This window comes from Xenopus laevis, chromosome 6L, assembly GCF_017654675.1.
Source record: "Xenopus laevis strain J_2021 chromosome 6L, Xenopus_laevis_v10.1, whole genome shotgun sequence".
Lineage (NCBI taxonomy): Eukaryota > Metazoa > Chordata > Amphibia > Anura > Pipidae > Xenopus > Xenopus laevis.
The window spans coordinates 27507915-27526745 of NC_054381.1; the positions used below are offsets into that span (position 1 = coordinate 27507915).

Below are 18831 nucleotides of genomic sequence, written 5' to 3' on the forward strand. Positions count from 1 at the left end.
TACCCATAATGCAGCATTTGTGCACAAATGGGTCAATCGTTATGCAATGCATGCAATTGTACATTGCATTTTTGGAGTGGGGATGATGTCATTTCGGGCAAGCTGCTTTAAAACACGAGGGGCAGATTTATCAAGCATCGAATTTTGAGTTTTTGGATGTTTCTAAAAATGCCCATGAACTCAAAAAAAAAAAAACGACCAATCAAAAACATTAAAAAAATTCAGGTAAATTCGATCGAATTCAATTCGAGTTTTTCACATAAAAAAAAAAAAAAACAACTCCAAATTGATTGTAGGAAGTCCCCCATAGGCTAAAACACCAATTTGGCAATTTTTAGATGGCGAATTGTCGAATTCCAATTCTTAAAGGAACAGTACATAAATTTCAAAATCCGAATTTAGATTTTTTTTTTTAACTCAAAACGAATTTGGACTATTCCCTAGTCCAATTAAACTTAAATAAATTCAAAATTGAAATTAAAATTTTCTATTCAATCCTTAATAAATCTGCCCCTTAGTGTGTGGTTATTCTGCTGCAATTCAGGTGCATCTATTGATTCTGCATTATCTCAACCAAACCAAAGGGACCGCTCAAAGCTCACCTTCCCATAAAGCTGTTCCTTAGCTCCTTGTTGGGTGCTCCATCCTCAGCGTCCCCACTGCTCAAACACACATCAAATTAAAAGGAAGGAGGGCACTCCGATCAAGCAAAGAGCAGGTTTGTTGCATTATCCTGCAGGGATCTTACTACTTACGCGATTCAGGGGGGTGCTTCAGATTGAAATACGACCCTAACCGTAATCTTACTCTACATTCAGGGTGGCTCTATAGGTCCCCAGCATCACTTTGGGGCACATTTACTTAGCTCGAGTGAAGGAATAGAATAAAAAAAATCTTCAACTTTCTAATGTTTTTTTTGGCTACTTCGACCATCGAACTGGCTACTTCGACCTTCGGCTACGACTTCAAATCGAACGATTCGAATCTAAAAATCGTTCGACTATTCGACCATTCGATAGTCGAAGTACTGTCTCTTTAAAAAAAACTTTGACCCCCTACTTCCCCACATAAAACCTACCGAACCTCAATGTTAGCCTATGGGGGAGGTCCCCATAGGCTTTCTTAGCTTTTTTTTGTTCGATTGATGGATTAAAATCCTTCGAACTGTTCAATTGGAAGGATTTAATCGTTTGATCGAACGATTTTTCTTTCAATCGTTCGAACGAACGAATTGCGGTAAATCCTTCGACTTCGATATTTGAAGTCGAAGGATTTAACTTCGACAGTCGAATATCGAGGGTTAATTAACCCTCGATATTCGACCCTATGTAAATCCCTTAGTGTGCATGATTCATGAAAAGTGGCAGGACAAATAAAATGATTCTCAGTGCAAAGGAAACTGCAAGTGATTAGGGGTTCACAGTAATTATATATATGGGGGGGGTCTAACTTTGCCTGTCTCATACACATACTTATGCTTCCATCTCGCTGCTCTTGCTGAACTCTTTTCTGGAAGTAACACTAATTAAAATCTGAAGCGCTGCTCCTGCTTTGAGGGGGTGAGTTAAAATATTGATGCTTCCCTTACATGTTGCACCTTTAATAAAGTGCAGCCCAACCAACCAGAAGCCGCTCATTTGCATAGCTAGAATCATTTCACAAAAGAAGAGCAGTAAATTATACATCTAATGTTAGACAGCAGTTAAATAGAGAAGCGGCACATGAAATTCATACCTTGCAGGCAGCTGCCATGCTTAAAGGTTTCACAAAAAAAGAACTTTCCAGCTGTGATGAAGACTTGTTTTCTGGCTTTGAAGGTGCACTCAAATACAGGAAATGTCCTAAACAGAAACAGATCATACATTCTTTTAGTAAGTTTAGTAAGTTTTTTTCTGCCATTAAAGGGCAAGTAAAAGCCCACAATTCCAAGTTTTATGCATATCAACCATCAGAGAGATGCTTGTTTGGCCATAATTTGTAATGCCAATGCTTGCCAATCATTGGCTAGATAATCAGTTTTTAAAAAAAAGTGCTCACTTTATTTAAGAACACAGTTGCTAAACTGCTCAAGCACAGTTGCCAGTAGAAACCAATCAGGCCTTTGCTTTCATTTGTCAAGTTGGAGAAGGCTGTTCAAAGCTAAATGCTGATTGGTTACTTTTGACAACTGCACTTGTGCCCTTTATTTCCTTTGGCCAGTTACTAAAACATACTGTATGTACAGTGAACACTTTCAGGTATAAAGAAAAGCAGCATGCACTACTTATTATAAAAGGCTGTGGGTACCCTGCAGAAAATTATTATCTTTTTGCGTTTGGCATACAAAAAGTAGAATATTTTGTACACTGAAAAAGGGCCAGTACACTGGCTAAAAAAGCAGCATTGCTTTAAGCATTTCCTCTTCCTCTTCTATAATAGATGAATCATTTAAAAAATGTATGAGAGCTGCATCTTATCATAGAAGACAATCAGAGATGAGTACAAGCCGTGTTTGCATCTGTTCTTGCTGCAGCAACTGGTTTGTGCATTTTCATTTGCTAATTGCTGCAACCCATTCCAGTTCCCACAGGACATGCAAGTGTATGCAAGGACATACAACACACACAAACATAAACATGTTTCTACATGCACTGCATGTGTTTTTCTTGCCAGAATTTGTTTTAAAGAGTGTGTCCGCCCTATTTTCATGCAATTTACCAAAGCATGAGTATTTTATGGTCCAAGTTGGCAATGCCAGTGTTTCCTAGTCGATGTATATTTCATTGGACAGGAATCTCACAATTTTCATACCTACCAAGAACTTTGTCCTGGTGATATAGTTTTCTATACTTATTCATTGTGCAGATACGTATTACAAATGATTGATGAATTTTTTCACTCAGAAGGAAGAGATTATTCCAAAAGGGAAGTGTTTCCACCAGCTTGTGCTAAATTCCAAGCTGCTTTTGCCTAAAATCTATTCCTCTTAATTGATCATTTGACATTTTGGATAACACAAATCACTGGAACTTCTGCTTTATTGTGGATGTTGAACCAACCCTCAAAACAAATTGTCACATTGCTCAGAGTGCTCTGAGCACTTTTGCAATGTAGATTAATTATTTTTTTATTCTATAATGAATTTGAAACAGCAGCACTTCATGCTGGTAATTTTGGCCAACCACCCAAGCTGCCTCATTTCTGAGCGCCAAACTTTTAGGTAGGTGTAATAAAGTGGTGGCAGTACAGAATCCAATAATAAAATTCACAGTGAATTTCCAGGTTTAAAGCCCAGAAATTTGGCTCTTAAAGTTACCAGAGATGGCTTTTTGCTGCCTCCGGCAACTAGCATCTAGCTTCTGCCTTAGGCAAGGTTCTCACCTTGAGATATGGCTGGAGCAGCCTTGACATAGAAAGACCACCAATAAACCATACCCAAAGCTTTTGTGACACTCAAAGCTTTTGGACAGCTCAAATTACTTTTTCAATATGAACTTAATGAACAGGGCATGTGCTAAAAAAAGTTTCACTTTTGTTTTAATTAAGAAACATATTCCATTTCCTTCAAAAACATTAAACCATATCCCTTTCCTTCCTGTTAGAAAATAAACCACTTCCTGATTTACTGAGTCTCTGTTTGAGCAAGGGAAGTTAGTAAAACAAATACCAGATAAACTGACCTCATCTTAAAGCCTAACAATGGCTGCAGCTAAGGGAAGGGAGGGGTTTGTATATACAGAGCTCACTGTCTGAACAATTTTTGGGGGGGATAGAGTGAAATACACTTTCAACAATTTTTCAAGTGTTATTTATTGTGCTGTGGTAAGCAAAGGTTTATGTGGATGAGCACTGCCCCTTTAGGTGAGAATAATTGGTGGTATCTGTACTGTTGCTTTAAGCACCCACTCCAGTTTGCTGTTTGCTCTTATCTGTCAGGCAAAGGATTCACTAGTTATGGGCTAATAAACTCGCCAGGCGTGAATTTGCGGGCGGTGAATAAATTCGCCGGTATCAAAAAAATTTGGCCGCGCATTGGAAAATTTTGCTTGTGTCAAAACCATCGTGCATCAACATTATTTGGACATCCATTGACTTTAACGCCAGCATCAAAATTGACACAACCTTCAGAATTGACGCGGGCATCAAAATTTTTGTGAATTTTCCGGCGAATCAAAATTGGACAAACTCGCCCATCACTAGGATTTACTTTAACTAGTACTCATTCTCTGAAGAAAACACATGTTATATTTGAGCAGCTCTAGAGCCAAACATAGGATATTCAAGTCATGCAAAGTCCATGGACACATACCTTCCTCACTTTTAGTTGTGTGGTCTTTATTGGGCAATGTTTCATCCTTTGTGCTTCTTCCCATGGTAATACTCCAAGGCAAGCCATCTGTTGATAGTGGTTTCCAGTTGCAGAAGCCTGACTCAAAGTCGCATTTGCTAAAACTTCCTGAACATCAGAAACAGCAGTTTAGAATCTTTAGGATTAAAATGCAATAATACAACTTTTTTTGTGTGTTTTGATTTTAAAGGTTTCCAGCACTTAGGACAATGCATCTCATGTGAGTTTGTTATTAGCAGGATCTTTGATACTGTACCTTAGAAAAGTAAGAAGATACGTTTCAGTAAAGGTACAGATTAACAATGGAATTTATAAGGTGTCATTGATAAGATCTTAACCTACGGAAAACCCTGATGCTTGGAAATGTTGAAGATAAATGTGCATCACCCATTATTTTAATTATGTATATTATCTTTTGAATAGAAATGTGTTGCTCTTTTATTACATATTTGCCATAAAATGTCAAGACTACCATAAAATACTTCATGAAACAATTGCTAGGGCGTTTAATGCAAAAAAAGCATTTACACGAAATCTGCGTTTGATTTATGCAACCTGTGCAGAAACCATGCCTCTAAAATCCTTAACTCATATTATTAATGAATTATTAGGAATTAATATTATCTCATGTAAGCGGACAGAGTTTAGGGCAATGGCAAATAGTGGCATTTTTGGGTGTTTTGCCTGGCGTTTGTTTTTGTTCTCACTAAAAATGCAGTATTGAATGATAGAGATCACCCCGCTACCACCACCATTGCTTCCGATGGGAAATACATGAAGGCAACATTATCTTCATGTGGTTCCAGCCCTAAAATGCACACAGTTGCCCCCGCTGTTGTCTGTGCTCCAATCTTTATGTAATTCCAAGGAATCAACAGGCACCAATTCTGGAATTATGATGCTGCATTATTCTGATTATGACGATATCACCTTTCGTTGATATGGAGGAGAATTCTATGGTCCAAGACTGAGGGGCATGTTTACTAACAGTGGAGATAAATATCTCTGGAGATCTCTGGAGATAATAGCTTTAAACAGTCACTTACAAGTTAGAAAACCCCCCTTGAGTTATGATCTTAGTGTAGATCATGGCAGTACTGATACAGTGGGGCTCATTTATCAACACTGGGCAAATTTGCCCATAGGCAGTTACCTATGGCAACCAATCAGTGATAAGCTTTTTAAAGCCACCTGCAAGTAGAAAAATGAATGCAGCTATTTGATTGGTTGCCATGGGTTACTGCCCATGGGCAAAATTGCCCAGTGTTGATAAATGACCCCCAGTATGTTCTTCTTGTATTTAGATGAGTTTCATCCCTTACTCCAAAACCATGGTGGGAGAATAACTGGCTTCTGATAAAATTGGCTCTAATATGTGTTCTACAACTGTGATTAGGAATCTAGTCTGTGTCCTTCTCTGGGGCAGGGACTATTGTGAGCAGTAAATCAGTCATGCTGCAAAATATGTTTCATGTGTTGTTTACACAGTACCTCCATATGTATAATGATGAGATGAGAGAGGATTTTCCTAGTTGTACAGTTACAATACAAGTGGGGTAATGTAATAAAAAAGGGCAACATTTGTCAAGACCTAGTTACCTCAAGCAAGCAAGCCGATGTCCTGTTGACCAATATAAGCTAACTAATGATTGGTTGCTATGGTTGATCTGTAGAAAACATATATTTAATTGTATTCCTTATTATACCTAGATGGTAGGCTCTGAGTATCTGAAATAAGTGAGAATGATGGCAACCCATTCCAGACTTACTGCAATATGCAGAATCCTCAACACTTCCATCACAATCACATTCCAGTTGACCGGTTGGTTCTGCATCGGTACAGAGAGTTTCAGCAGAGCTGGGTACTTCTGGGGAGCTGCTTCCAATCAAGGGCAAATCAGAGCAGCTAATAAGTCTGACATCATCCAGGGCAATAAATCCATGGTTGCTTTGTATGATACCTTCAAAAGCAAGCTGTAGGTTGTTTCATCAATATTTTGTTAATGTCAAATGCCATCATGGGATAGGTTTAAGTCAAGTTTTCACAAAAAGATGTAGAATTACAACTCCAAATACTATGCAACAGCCCATGCTGCTTGCCTTAGTTTACCAACATCTGCATTACTTGTAAGAGAGAATAACATTCTGTGTATGCAGATTACCCTGAGAGCCCCTCTGATTCAGTTAAGCTAGCCTTGGTCACTAGTACCCTGGCCTTGATGGCAGAGCCACCTGCTTAGCTGTAAGAGCAGTTCTTAGTTTTCAATGCCATGGAGCTATACCTTTATGCCCTCCCATCGGTTCCCATATCGGCACCAACTTATCATGCGTCTAATATGTCCAAAATACATTGTCAATGTATACAAATAGATATGGGATATCATAATACAGAATATTGTATGACATGTTGTGGATTTCTATACCTGTAGTTCCTTTATGTTTCCTGGTAGAGAAACTTTATGTTCAACCCAGATGCCTTCTGTTGATGCCCAGGTTTCAAACAGTATTGTTTTATTCTGTGTAAAAATATGAAAAATGATTCAATAACAACATTAAAACAACATTAATAACCTCTGCCTACTTGCAAGGGGAAGTGCAAATACCACATATGTACAGAATAATTAAGCAGGGGTATGAATCATGTAAAACAAAGGGGGACATGGTCAGGGATTCACAATTAGTGCCACTAAGCACAGATTTATTCACTTTAAATAATGTTTAGCCCTCAAAATACTTATTTTTTACATTGAACCCATTGTATCTAAAGAACTTTGAGGTACTGTATATTGAATTAAGATTGGAATGTTTTTAGTGATGACTAAATGCTTTGAGGTTACATGGTACAGCAAAAAGTTTTTTGAAAATGTATAATAAGCAGATAAGAAGAATGTTAAAATGCACATTAGAAAACAGAAACTGTCAGATTTCCTGAAATATTGCACAAAAAAAAGTACTGAAAAACAACTGACAGTGGTCCTGAGACCACTAATTTGTCCAACATTGAATCATTGTCTATTTTAAACCTATATAAGAAGATTAAAGGACCTAGATTTGCATTTTGCACCCTGCTGCTTATACTTTGTTATGGGTTGTATTTTGAATTTAAATGGATTTATCAAACTGGAACTGGAGACTCTTTTTGAAATTGTGCAGTATCAAATGCCCAATATTTTTTTTAATTAGAACCAGTTTCATTCAGACCTGTCCTTTAAGGGTCAGGGCACACAGGCAGATTCAGGGAGATTAGTCACCTAGCAGCAAATCTCCTCTTCTTCGGGGCGACTAATTCCCCTGAACTGCCTCCCCTGCCTAATTTGCCGGAGGGATGGCACTCAGCGCAATTTGTTTTCTGAAGTCGCCGGAAGTTGCCTGACTTTGGAAAATGAATTGTGTACATTTTAGCCGGCGGGAAGGCAGGGGAGGCAGTTCGGGGAGATTAGTTGCCCCAAAGAAGAGATTTGTCGCCGGGCGACTAATCTCCCTGAATCTGCCTGTGTGCCCTGACCCTAACCAACCCAAGAAGTGGCAACATGTTACTCACTAACTCTTTGAATGTTGCTCTCATTGACCACAGATCCTCCTGTCCACATGCTACCAAATAGCCAATCACAGCCTTTATTTGGCAACCCCCAGGAAACATTTTCATACTGGTTTTTGCTCCCCAACTCTTTTTACATTTGAATGTGGCTCACAGGTAAAAAACAGTTTGGGGACCCCTGCCCCTAAAGTAAAAAATACCATTAATTGGATAAATGTGGATAAAGTTTCATTCTTCTTGATTGTGATGTTAAAATCCTATTGTAACTGACCTTCAGGCAAGACATTTGGAAACACATTAAACACCAGTAACATTCATCTCATCTTCCCCTAATTGACCTTCAGGTTGGGCCCCATCCAGGGACAGTTTGGGAACCTCAGTACTAATGTATGATACTACATTCCAGTTGCAGAGCATGAAGGAACTTTATGTTAGTGTTATTTTGCAGTTTAAGTAGAAAAAGTGGTATGTAGCTCTGCTCCTGAACCCAAGTTAGATATCATAATATAAAAAGTTATAATGTATTATTTTGCAGTTTACTTTAATTTTTCATTAAAGAAAAATATCTAAATGTGATTTCTTTACCAACGAAGAAACTAAAATGCCTTTACGTTTTTTTTAGCACTATAAGCTAAAAATAATTGAATGATGTACACTAAGCTACTACGTGATTTTTCTCTAGGAACTAATAATCGGATTTTCTTTAAAAGTAGATAAATATCCAGCTGGTCATCACAGAAGACAGTTTAGAGTCCGCAAATTAAATCTTACCCCTTCATTGTACAGCAGAAGTCTAAAGCCATTGTCTTCCTCTGTCATGTAACTGAACTGGAACTGGCAGACCCTGACACTGATCTGGAGCACGGAGCTCTCGAGAAATGCACTTCTATTGAGAGTATTGTTACTTCCTTCAACAAATATAAAATGCCCTGCAAAAGAAAATTGTGTTTACTTTACTAGTAGGCAAGAATAAATCAAATGACTAAGCAAACATTTTAGCAATCCTCGTTATTAAGGTGTTTTTGTTTACCCGGCCTTCACATTATTTTTTTCTAAACCAATAAACTGTTAACTCAAGAACCCATTATGCTTTGATATGACTTTTTTTTTTTGCCTTAATGCAGTTGACATGATTAATATCTTTTGGCCAAAATGAAAGAAGAAATTAGCTTTATTTATTACTATCCATTCAAGGGATTCTGCCATGATTTTAATGGTGTCGTTTTTATTTCTAAATTACACAGTTTACACTGCAAATAATTCACTCTACCATATAAAATTTAATTTCTGAACCAGCAAGTGTATTTTTTTCAATTTATAATATTGGTGTGTAGGCGCCATTTCATGTCATTTTGCCCGGTCATGTGCTTTAGGAAAGAGCCAGAACTTTAGAATGGAAATACTTTCTGGCAGATTGTTGTTTGTCCACCTCAACTGAATGTGTCTCAGTGGGAACTGGATTTTACTATTGAGTGCTGTTCTCATATCTACCAGGCAGCTGTTATCTTGTGTTAGGGAGCAGCTATCTGGTTACCTTCCAATTGTTTTGTTGTTAGGCTGCTTGGGGGGGGGTGATATCACTCCAACTTGCAGTACAGCAGTAAAGAGTGAAGTTTATCAGAGCACAAAGTCACATGACTGGGGGCAGCTGGGAAACTGACAATATATCTAGCCTCATGTCAGATTTCAAAATAAAATATTAAAAAATCTGTTTGCTCTTTTGAGAAAAGGATTTCAGTGCAGAATTCTGCTGGAGCAGCACTATTAACTGATTCATTTTGAAAAAAACATGTTTTCCCATGAAAGGATCCCGTTAACTTAGGAACAATTGGAATTTCAGTAGACTTTTACCATTCCAACTAAGTTTCAATTACTACAAAGTAAACAACACTTCAGTTTCAAAGGCAACTTTCTAAATCTTTAAAAACAACTTTCTAACATCAATTAGCATTACTAATTAGAGTCTTTATAATTTGAGGATTCGTAAATGCGGCACTTAGTGCAGATAAAAAACAAATGAAAGTAAAATAAAACCATTTATAAACTTAAATATATATGTGACAGTATCTTTCCCCATCTTCATCCAAAATTAAGAAATTTTATCCTACTTACTGTCATTTCTATTTCCAAGTCACTGCCATGGCAGCATTCGTGAGAATGCATTAATTGTGACGTGAACAGTGGGGATTATTTGCCTGCCATGGATGACTTCTGTGATTTTGAAATAACTGAATCAACTGAATTTGAAATAAATGAAGATTTTAAACTAAATTTATGTACTTTTTAAATTTAATAAAATCTACACTGGCTTCTAGGGATGAGAAATTTTTTTTTGCCTGATTCAGATTTGCAGTGAAAATTTTCCCAAATACCTGCTAGAATTTCACCAGGTGTTTTTTGCTGGAAAAAATAGTCACTGACTCCTATGCATTTGGCTTGAGAAAATACCCAAAAGAGACCCAAATGCATTTGGTGCAAGAAACCACATGAAAAAAATAGCCATTTGGCATGAGAAAACATGTTATAAATAGTGATACTGTAGCGAAAATTCTCTGCTGAATTTTTACCGGCGACAAATGAATTTGGATGCAGGCGACAATTTGGATGCAGGCGACAATTAAACGCACTCCTATTGACTATAATGCAACTGGACAAAATAGGTGCTTGTCAAATTGCTACTGGCATCCAAATCGGCGCCTGCAAATTGACGCCGGCGTCAAAATTCGACCTTTGATAACTTTTCACCATTTTGGGAATTTTGTAGGAGATTCACAAATTTTTGGGCAAAACGGGACAATTAATCACTAATTATAAATAATAAGAAAATGCCCAATGACTCCAGTGCATTTGGAAAAACTTGGCTCCTGATAACTTGCAACACCCTTCTTAGAACAATGATAGTTAGGGTAATCCAATGTCAGTCAAAGGACCAAAGTTAATGGGAAATGTTCCGGTTCCCAAGGCACACTTCACAAGTATTTTAAAAAAAAATCCCGTAACTCAAAATTATAAAAATTCCAATTTATTCAAAAATGTATATTAAAAATATTAAGCATGGGGTCAGTATGCTAAAAATGTTTTTAATATACATTTTTGAATAAATTGGAATTTTTATAATTTAGAATTTGAATTGCTCTATCTCCTGTGTAATGGTACAGTATTTTAGACCATGGTCCTGCTGCTGATTTTATGGGGCAGATTTATCAAAGGTCGAAGTGAAAATTTGAATTTAAAAAATATAATTTCGAGCTAATTTTTGTGTACTTCGGCTAGGGAATAGTCCAAATTCGATTTGAATTTGAAAAAAAAATGATCATGTACTATCTCTTTAAAAATTCCACTTCGACCATTCGCCATGTAAAACCTGCTGAATTGCTGGTTTAGCCTATGGGAAACCTCCTAGATTGTCAATAGTCAATTGGTGGACTTCGAAAAATCGAATCGAAAAAAAGTTGTATCATACGATTCGAATGCGCTATTACTTTGATCAAAAAACGGACCTATTCGGCCAAAATAAAACTTCGATTTAATTTAGTTTGGTATTTTTGAATTCGAATTTCCAAGTTTTTCAAATTCGATCCTTGATAAATCTGCCCCTATGGGGCCGATTCACCAAGGGTCGAATATCGAGGGTTAATTAACCCTCGATATTCGACTGGGAATTAAAATCCTTCGACTTCGAATATCGAAGTCGAAGGATTTTAGTGCAAATAGTTTGATCGTACGATCGGATTATTCCTTCGATCGAACGATTAAATCCAACGATCGAAGGAATATCCTTCGATCAAAAAACTTAGGAAAGCCTATGGGCTAACATTGAGATGGCGAACTAGGGGGTCGAAGTTTTTTCTTAAAGAGACAGTACTTCGACTATCGAATGGTCGAATAGTCGAACGATTTTTAGTTAGAATCCTTCGATTCGAAGTCGTAGTCGAAGGTCGAAGGTTGAAGTAGCCCATTTGATGGTCGAAGTAGCCCAAAAAACACTTCGAAATTCGAAGTTTTTTTACTTCGAATCCTTCACTCGAAGTTAGTGAATCGGCCCCTCAGTGTTCTACAATACCATAGACAAACATAAACGCTAGGCTTGAAAATGCACAATACAGAATAGTACTCTTACTGAAGGCTAAAAAGGGGTTACAGTTTGAGGGAATTTATTTGAAGCCTGTGGCCAATATCCATAAATGTGAAAGGAAGATATACAGTATCAATGCGTTCAGTGCCTCTGTCTGTTAATCTGATATTTTAACATTATCCATGGTTTGGTGCTTTTCTAGCAGCAGAGATGTCAAATTAGTAACACTGCTGCTACTGCAGTATATAGATAGAGACCATGTCAGGGAAACAGAAGATTTATGGTGATTTACTTTCAGTAGTTGAACGCAGAACAGTTCTAATAGATAATTCTTGATCTGCTATCACCTGATAATGCGGAACTTTAATGCTGAATTCTGGATTTTATGCAGCGTGCGGCATGTGTCAAGCAAGAGTCACCTTTTCTTGTCTACTGACATTATAGACGGAACAAAAAGATAGAACTGCTTACAGACTGGAAGATAATATTATTCGTATCAGTAAATCAATCCCCTTTTAAGAAAATAATTTAAATTCTTGCTTCTGTTAAAAATAATTTAGTACAGGTATTGTGTTAAAAATGCTACATTTTATATTATGAGATTGTTGCAAAATGGTGTTATATTTTGTGAAGTAGTGACAATCTAATCAGCAGAAAAGCTCAAAGGGCAGGTGCAGAGGGTTCTACAGCCAAACAGGTGGCTCTGCCCTCAAGGCCAGGGTACTAGTGACCAAGTCTAGCCTGAGAACAGAATCCATCCAAGTCAGGGGGTCTCATCTGGGAATCTGAATGTACAGAATTGCATTCTCTTTCAGTACCATGGAAGCTGCCTGCTATTTTTGTAATCCATTTGGCACAGATTCAGCGAAATTTGCTTCTTCATAAGTGCAGCAAATTTGCTGCTTTTTTATTTAATAGTAGTGATGGGTGAATAAATTAGACAGGCGCAAATTTGCTGCAAATTTCTGTGTTTCACTACCGACAAATAAATTTGCAAAACTGATGCGCAAATTGAACGGCATAAAAATTTTTTGGAAACGTGTCGGAAAAGTCACTTGCGTCAAAACCGGTGTGTGTCAACATTATTTGGACGCCCATTGACTTTAACGCCAGCGTCAAAATTGAGCGGGCGTCAGGATTTATGCGGGCGTCAAAATTTGCATTTTGCATCTTTTACCGTTTCGCGAAACAAATTCGCCCATCACTACTTAATAGTCACAATGTGATATTGTTGGATAATCTGGCCATGTAAGGTTAGCATAAGTTTTATTTATTACTAGTATGAGACCAGTTATCCGTAATTAAATAATTCCGTAATTTTGATCTTCATACCTTAAGAGGCAAATTAACCCTCGATATTCGACTGGGAATGAAAATCCTTCGACTTCGAATATCGAAGTCGAAGGATTTTGCGCAAATACTTTGATCGAACGAAGGATTTAAATAAAACAATCGAAGGATTATCCTTCGACCAAAAAAACTTAGCCAAGCCTATGGGGACCTTCCCCATAGGCTAACATTGGGTTCGGTAGCTTTTAGGTGGTGAACTAGGGGGTTGAAGTTTTTTCTTAAAGAGACAGTACTTCGACTATTGAATGGTCGAATAGTCGAAGGTCGAAGTAGCCCATTCGATGGTCGAAGTAGCCAAAAAAACACTTTTCTTCTATTCCTTCACTCGAAGTTAATGAATTGGCCCCTAAGTCTCCTTACAAATAATTTAAATATTAAATAAACCCAATATGATTATTTTGCCTCCATTAAGGATAAAGTGTATATTAGCTGGGATCAAGTACAAGGTACTGTTTTATAATTACAAAGAAAAAAGGTAATCGTTTTTAAAAATTCTAATTATTGGTTTAAAATGGAGTCTATGATTGATGACCTTCCCATAATTCAGAGCTGTCTGGATAAAGGCTTTCCAGATAACTGATTCCCATACCTGTAATTTCTCTCATAAGACTTTGCAACAAGTGAAACATGTCTAAGAATTATACTGGAAAGGGTTACATGCTATTAAAAATAACCGCTAAGAAGTATATATACTGCACGTTTTTTTATACTGCCTTTTTTAAAAACTTCAGGGATAAGCTGTGAATGTTGCATAACGTTATGCATTTAAGTTGTCAGTTAACGTCAGAATTTATCTTGCTGTTAAGAATTTAAATGTGCTAAAATGACATTCATTTCTATTAGCGATGGGTGAATTTTGTCCTGTTTCGATTCGCCGAAAAATTTGATAATTTACCGCAAAATTGGCGAAACAGCGATATAATTTTGACGCCTGCGACAATTTTTATACGTGTGCTTATTTTGTCCAAATGTATTAAAGTCAATGGGCGTCCAAATAATTTAGACGTGTGACAATTTTTATGCATGCGAGTTTTCTGTTGTGCGGCAAAAGTTTCAAAAATGTATTCGCTGGCAGTGAAACGTGGAAATTCACCACAAGTTCGCTTCTGCCGAATTTATTCGCCTATTTTCTATTAAAAAATATTTTCATATTTTAGCAGACAACATTAGGGAGCAGATTTATCAAGGGTCGAATTTCGAAGTATAAAAAACTTCGAAATTCGACCATTGAATTGAAAAACTTCGAATATCGAATTCAAAGTTTTTTCACCGAATTTGGCAATTCTACGATCGAATAAAAATCATTCGATCGAACGATTAAATCGTTCGGTTCGAACGATTTTAGTGTACGATCGAACAATTATACTTCGATGTATGAAGACTTAGAAAAATGGTCTAGAAGGACAACATAGGCTAACATAGCAATTCGGCAGGTTTAATTTGGTGAAGTATTGAAGTCAAAGATGTTTTAAAGAGACTGTACTTCGATTATCGAATGGTCAAATATTCGAACGATTTTTACTTCGAATCGAAGTTGAAGTAAATTCTAAGTCGTAGTATCCCATTCGATGGTCGAAGTATCCAAAAAATTACTTTGAAATTCTAACTTTTTGTACTCGAACTTTAAGGTGGCCATACGCGGGCCGATAAAAGCTGCCGACAGACTGAGTCGGCAGCTTATTGGCCCGTGTTATTGGCTTCCCCCCGATCGAGATCTGGTTGAAAGTCGGCCAGATCTCGGTCGGATGGGACTAAAAATCCCGTCGGATTGCGGCCACATCTGTTCGTTGATGAGGTCCCGCAATCCGACTGCCCGTTACAATTTGTTAGGATCCGATTGTTGGGCCAAACGAGCGGATCTCTCCGTGTATGGCCACCTTTAGTAAATCTGCCCCTCGATGTAGTAACAACACCAGTTATAAGGTAAAATGCATCTGTTTATAAGAAGGGGCCTAATATTTTCACTATGAAACAGTTTTTGCTTTTATAAACTATTCAAAAAGTTTTCTTAATTGGGTTCTTATATGAAAAAGATAGGAGTGTTTATTTGTTAAATCTAATTTTAATGGGTGAAGGAAAATTTGTAGAAAATAACAGAAAAAAGGAAAAGGCCACTGATTATCTTGAGCTATTTCCATAGAAGTTAAACTTTGCAAATCACGAGATAATGGGATGATTACCATTTTAGAAATGTTTCTTAGTTGTATTCTGCTTAAACCACTTTGCTTAGCCATTTAGTTCACGCAGTGCATGTCTTTTCTGAGACTATTCCAATGATTAGAAATGTAAATCTATGTGAAATGCTGTTCGTTCCAGTTAGTGTTTTACCGCAGTTACTTTTTTGTGCTTGGTGGCTGAAATTCAAAACAAAAATTCAATAAAAGTATCGGCCATTTATAAGTGAATATAGCAGTTTTAGTCTAGATAGTAAATACAAGTGCCCTTATTTCATTAGCAAACTTACAGAGTCTGTAACTAAGCATTAAACAGAAGTTACTTGTTTTTAGAAAAAATTTATATTTTAAAATCTTTGAAATCATTTCTGAGAGGCCTGGTTACTCATTTTCAAGGTTGAGAAAAAAAAGCGAGCTGTACAAATATTGCAACGGGATATTCCCGTTGTGCATTTTTTTCTCATAAAAAATGAAAGAATCACATTGTTCCATTCATTTTCAATGAGGCTTAACAACCTGAATGTTTTAATAAACTGGGAAAATAAATATTGATAATTAAAGATATATAATTAAAGATGTCAGGGACAATTCCCATTGACTCCTATTAAACCTCTCCAGCTTTTACTTGCCAAGTTTTTTCTGGTGACTTTTCATGGTTTTATTCTTTTAAAAATCCTGACTATTCAAGTTTCCAAAGTATATTTATAAGTATATATGTGTTTTTTCTCTAATAGTGGGGGAAAAATTAAAACTCGACTTTTGATAAAATTGCCCCTTAATGTTTAAATCTATATATTACTGTAATTTAGATTTTATTGTGATTGTGAATTTTGTTAAAATTTTAATATGGAGACAAGGTTTGGAATTGGTTTCATATTAATCCCGATTTTTTGGGGGGGTTCAGTATTTGTAAAAATGGTTTGCGTCATATAAAATTGAGACAATTTAAGTATGATCCAGACATAAGTGATGGGCGAATTTGTCCCACGGAATGCGCGAAACGGCGAAAAATTTGTGAAACACATTGAAGTCAATGGGCGTCAAAATTATTTTGACGTGCGTCAATTCTGAAGCCCGCGGCAATTTTTACATGCGTACCTATTTTGTCCAAATGCATTAAAGTCAATAATTGTTATGTATGACAATCTTTATGCGTGCGACTATTCTGACGCGCGGCAAACACAGAACTTTGCAGCGAATTTGCGCCTGGTGAATAGGGATGTAGCGAACGTCGGAAAAAAAGTTCGCGAACATATTCGCGAACTTGCGCAAAAATGCGAGCGGTTCGCGAACGGTTCGCGAACCCCATAGACTTCAATGGGAAGGCGAACTTTAACATCTAGAAAAGACATTTCTGGCCAGAAAAATGATTTTAAAGTTGTTTAAAGGGTGCAACGACCTGGACAGTGGCATGCCAGAGGGGGATCAAGGGCAAAAATGTATCTGAAAAATCTGCCTGTGTGTGCTTGGAAGAGATAGTGTAGGGGGAGAGCTGTTAGTGATTTCAGGGACAGATGATAGTAAGTTTGCTGGCTAGTAATCTGCTTGATACTGCTCTGTATTGGAGGGACAGAAGTCTGCAGGGATTTGAGGGACATTTTAGCTTAGGTAGCTTTGCTGGCTAGTAATCTACTGTTCTCTTTAAACAACTGCCATACGTTGACCTTGTAGGCATTGTTTGCCCAGTTTTTTTGGACGCAGCCACTGAAGCACAGTTGCCAGAAAAAATATGCCATATAAATGCTGAAAATAGTCATTTTTCGCCATACGTTGACCTTGTAGACATTGTTTGCCCAGTTTTTTTGGACGCAGCCACTGAAGCACAGTTGCCAGAAAAAATATGCCATATAAATGCTGAAAATAGTAATTTTTCGCCATACGTTGACCTTGTAGACATTGTTTGCCCAGTTTTTTTGGTTGCAGCCACTGAAGCACAGTTGCCAGAAAAAATATGTCACGTAAATGCTGAAAATAGTCATTTTTTGCCATATACGTTGAGTCAACGTATGGCAAAAAATGACTATTTTCAGCATTTATATGGCATATTTTTTCTGGCCTCTGTGCTTCAGTGGCTGTGGCCAAAAAAACTGGGCAAACAATGCCTGTAGGCATTGTTTGCCCAGTTTTTTTGGCCACAGCCACTGAAGCACAGAGGCCAGAAAAAATATGCCATATAAATGCTGAAAATAGTCATTTTTTTGGTCGCAGCCACTGAAGCACAGTTGCCAGAAAAATTATGCCATATAAATGCTGAAAATATAAATTTTTTTGGTTGCAGCCACTGAAGCACAGAGGCCAGAAAAATTATGCCATATAAATGCAGAAAATATGCATTTTTTTGGTCGCAGCCACTGAAGCACAGTTGACAGAAAAATTATGCCATATAAATGCTGAAAATATAAATTTTTTTGGTTGCAGCCACTGAAGCACAGAGGCCAGAAAAATTATGCCATATAAATGCAGAAAATATGCATTTTTTTGGTTGCAGCCACTGAAGCACAGAGGCCAGAAAAAATTAAACCAGTAGGGTTTGCACCCTAGTTTGTAACGGTGGCGGAGGGAGGAGGAGGACGCTAAAGGACAGCTGTGTGTGGAGTCATGAGGCTTGAAGAGAAGGACAGCTGCATAGAAGTCAGAACAAGTCTTCCGGCGTGCAGTAACCCTCCGAGATCCACCCCTCATTCATTTTAATAAAGGTCAGGTAATCGACACTTTTGTGACCTAGGCGAGTTCTCTTCTCAGTTACAATCCCTCCTGCTGCACTGAAGGTCCTTTCTGAGAGCACACTTGAGGCTGGGCAAGACAAGAGGTTCATGGCAAATTGTGACAGCTCTGGCCACAGATCAAGCCTGCGCACCCAGTAGTCCAGGGGTTCATCGCTCCTCAGAGTGTCGATATCTGCAGTTAATGCCAGGTAGTCCGCTACCTGCCGGTCGAGGCGTTCTTTGAGGGTGGATCCAGAAGGGTTGTGGCGCTGCCTTGGACAGAAAAACATTTGCATGTCTGACGTTACAGACTGGCCAAAGGGCTTTGTCCTTGCAGGTGTGCTCGTGGCAGGATTACTGGCACCTCTGCCCCTGGAATGTTGATGAGTTCCTGAAGTGACATCACCCTTAAAAGCATTGTACAACATGTTTTGCAGGCTGGTTTGTAAATGCCGCATCTTTTCGGACTTGTGGTATGTTGGTAACATTTCTGACACTTTATGCTTGTACCGAGGGTCTAGTAGCGTTGCGACCCAGTACAGGTCCTTCTCCTTAAGCCTCTTGATACGGGGGTCCTTCAACAGGCATGACAGCATGAAAGACCCCATTCTCACAAGGTTGGATGCAGAGCTATCCATCTCCGCTTCCTCATTATCAAGGAC

The 18831-nt window shown here is 37.7% G+C and overlaps 1 protein-coding gene across 2 annotated transcripts in view; it reads right to left on the reverse strand.

Moving 5' to 3' along the window:
- Positions 1-18831, reverse strand: part of malrd1.L (MAM and LDL receptor class A domain containing 1 L homeolog) — a 245556-nt gene that overhangs the window by 176305 nt on the left and 50420 nt on the right. The window contains exons 7-11 of one of the 2 annotated variants that reach the window (XM_041565859.1): positions 8637-8794; positions 6751-6843; positions 6097-6301; positions 4298-4435; positions 1735-1841 (exon numbers count right to left, since the gene is read on the reverse strand). In XM_041565859.1, the coding sequence (XP_041421793.1) occupies positions 1735-1841; positions 4298-4435; positions 6097-6301; positions 6751-6843; positions 8637-8794 (701 nt within the window). Of the gene's footprint in view, positions 1-1734; positions 1842-4288; positions 4436-6096; positions 6302-6750; positions 6844-8636; positions 8795-18831 lie in introns of both variants that reach the window. The other variant, XM_018267285.2, reaches the window with a different exon arrangement.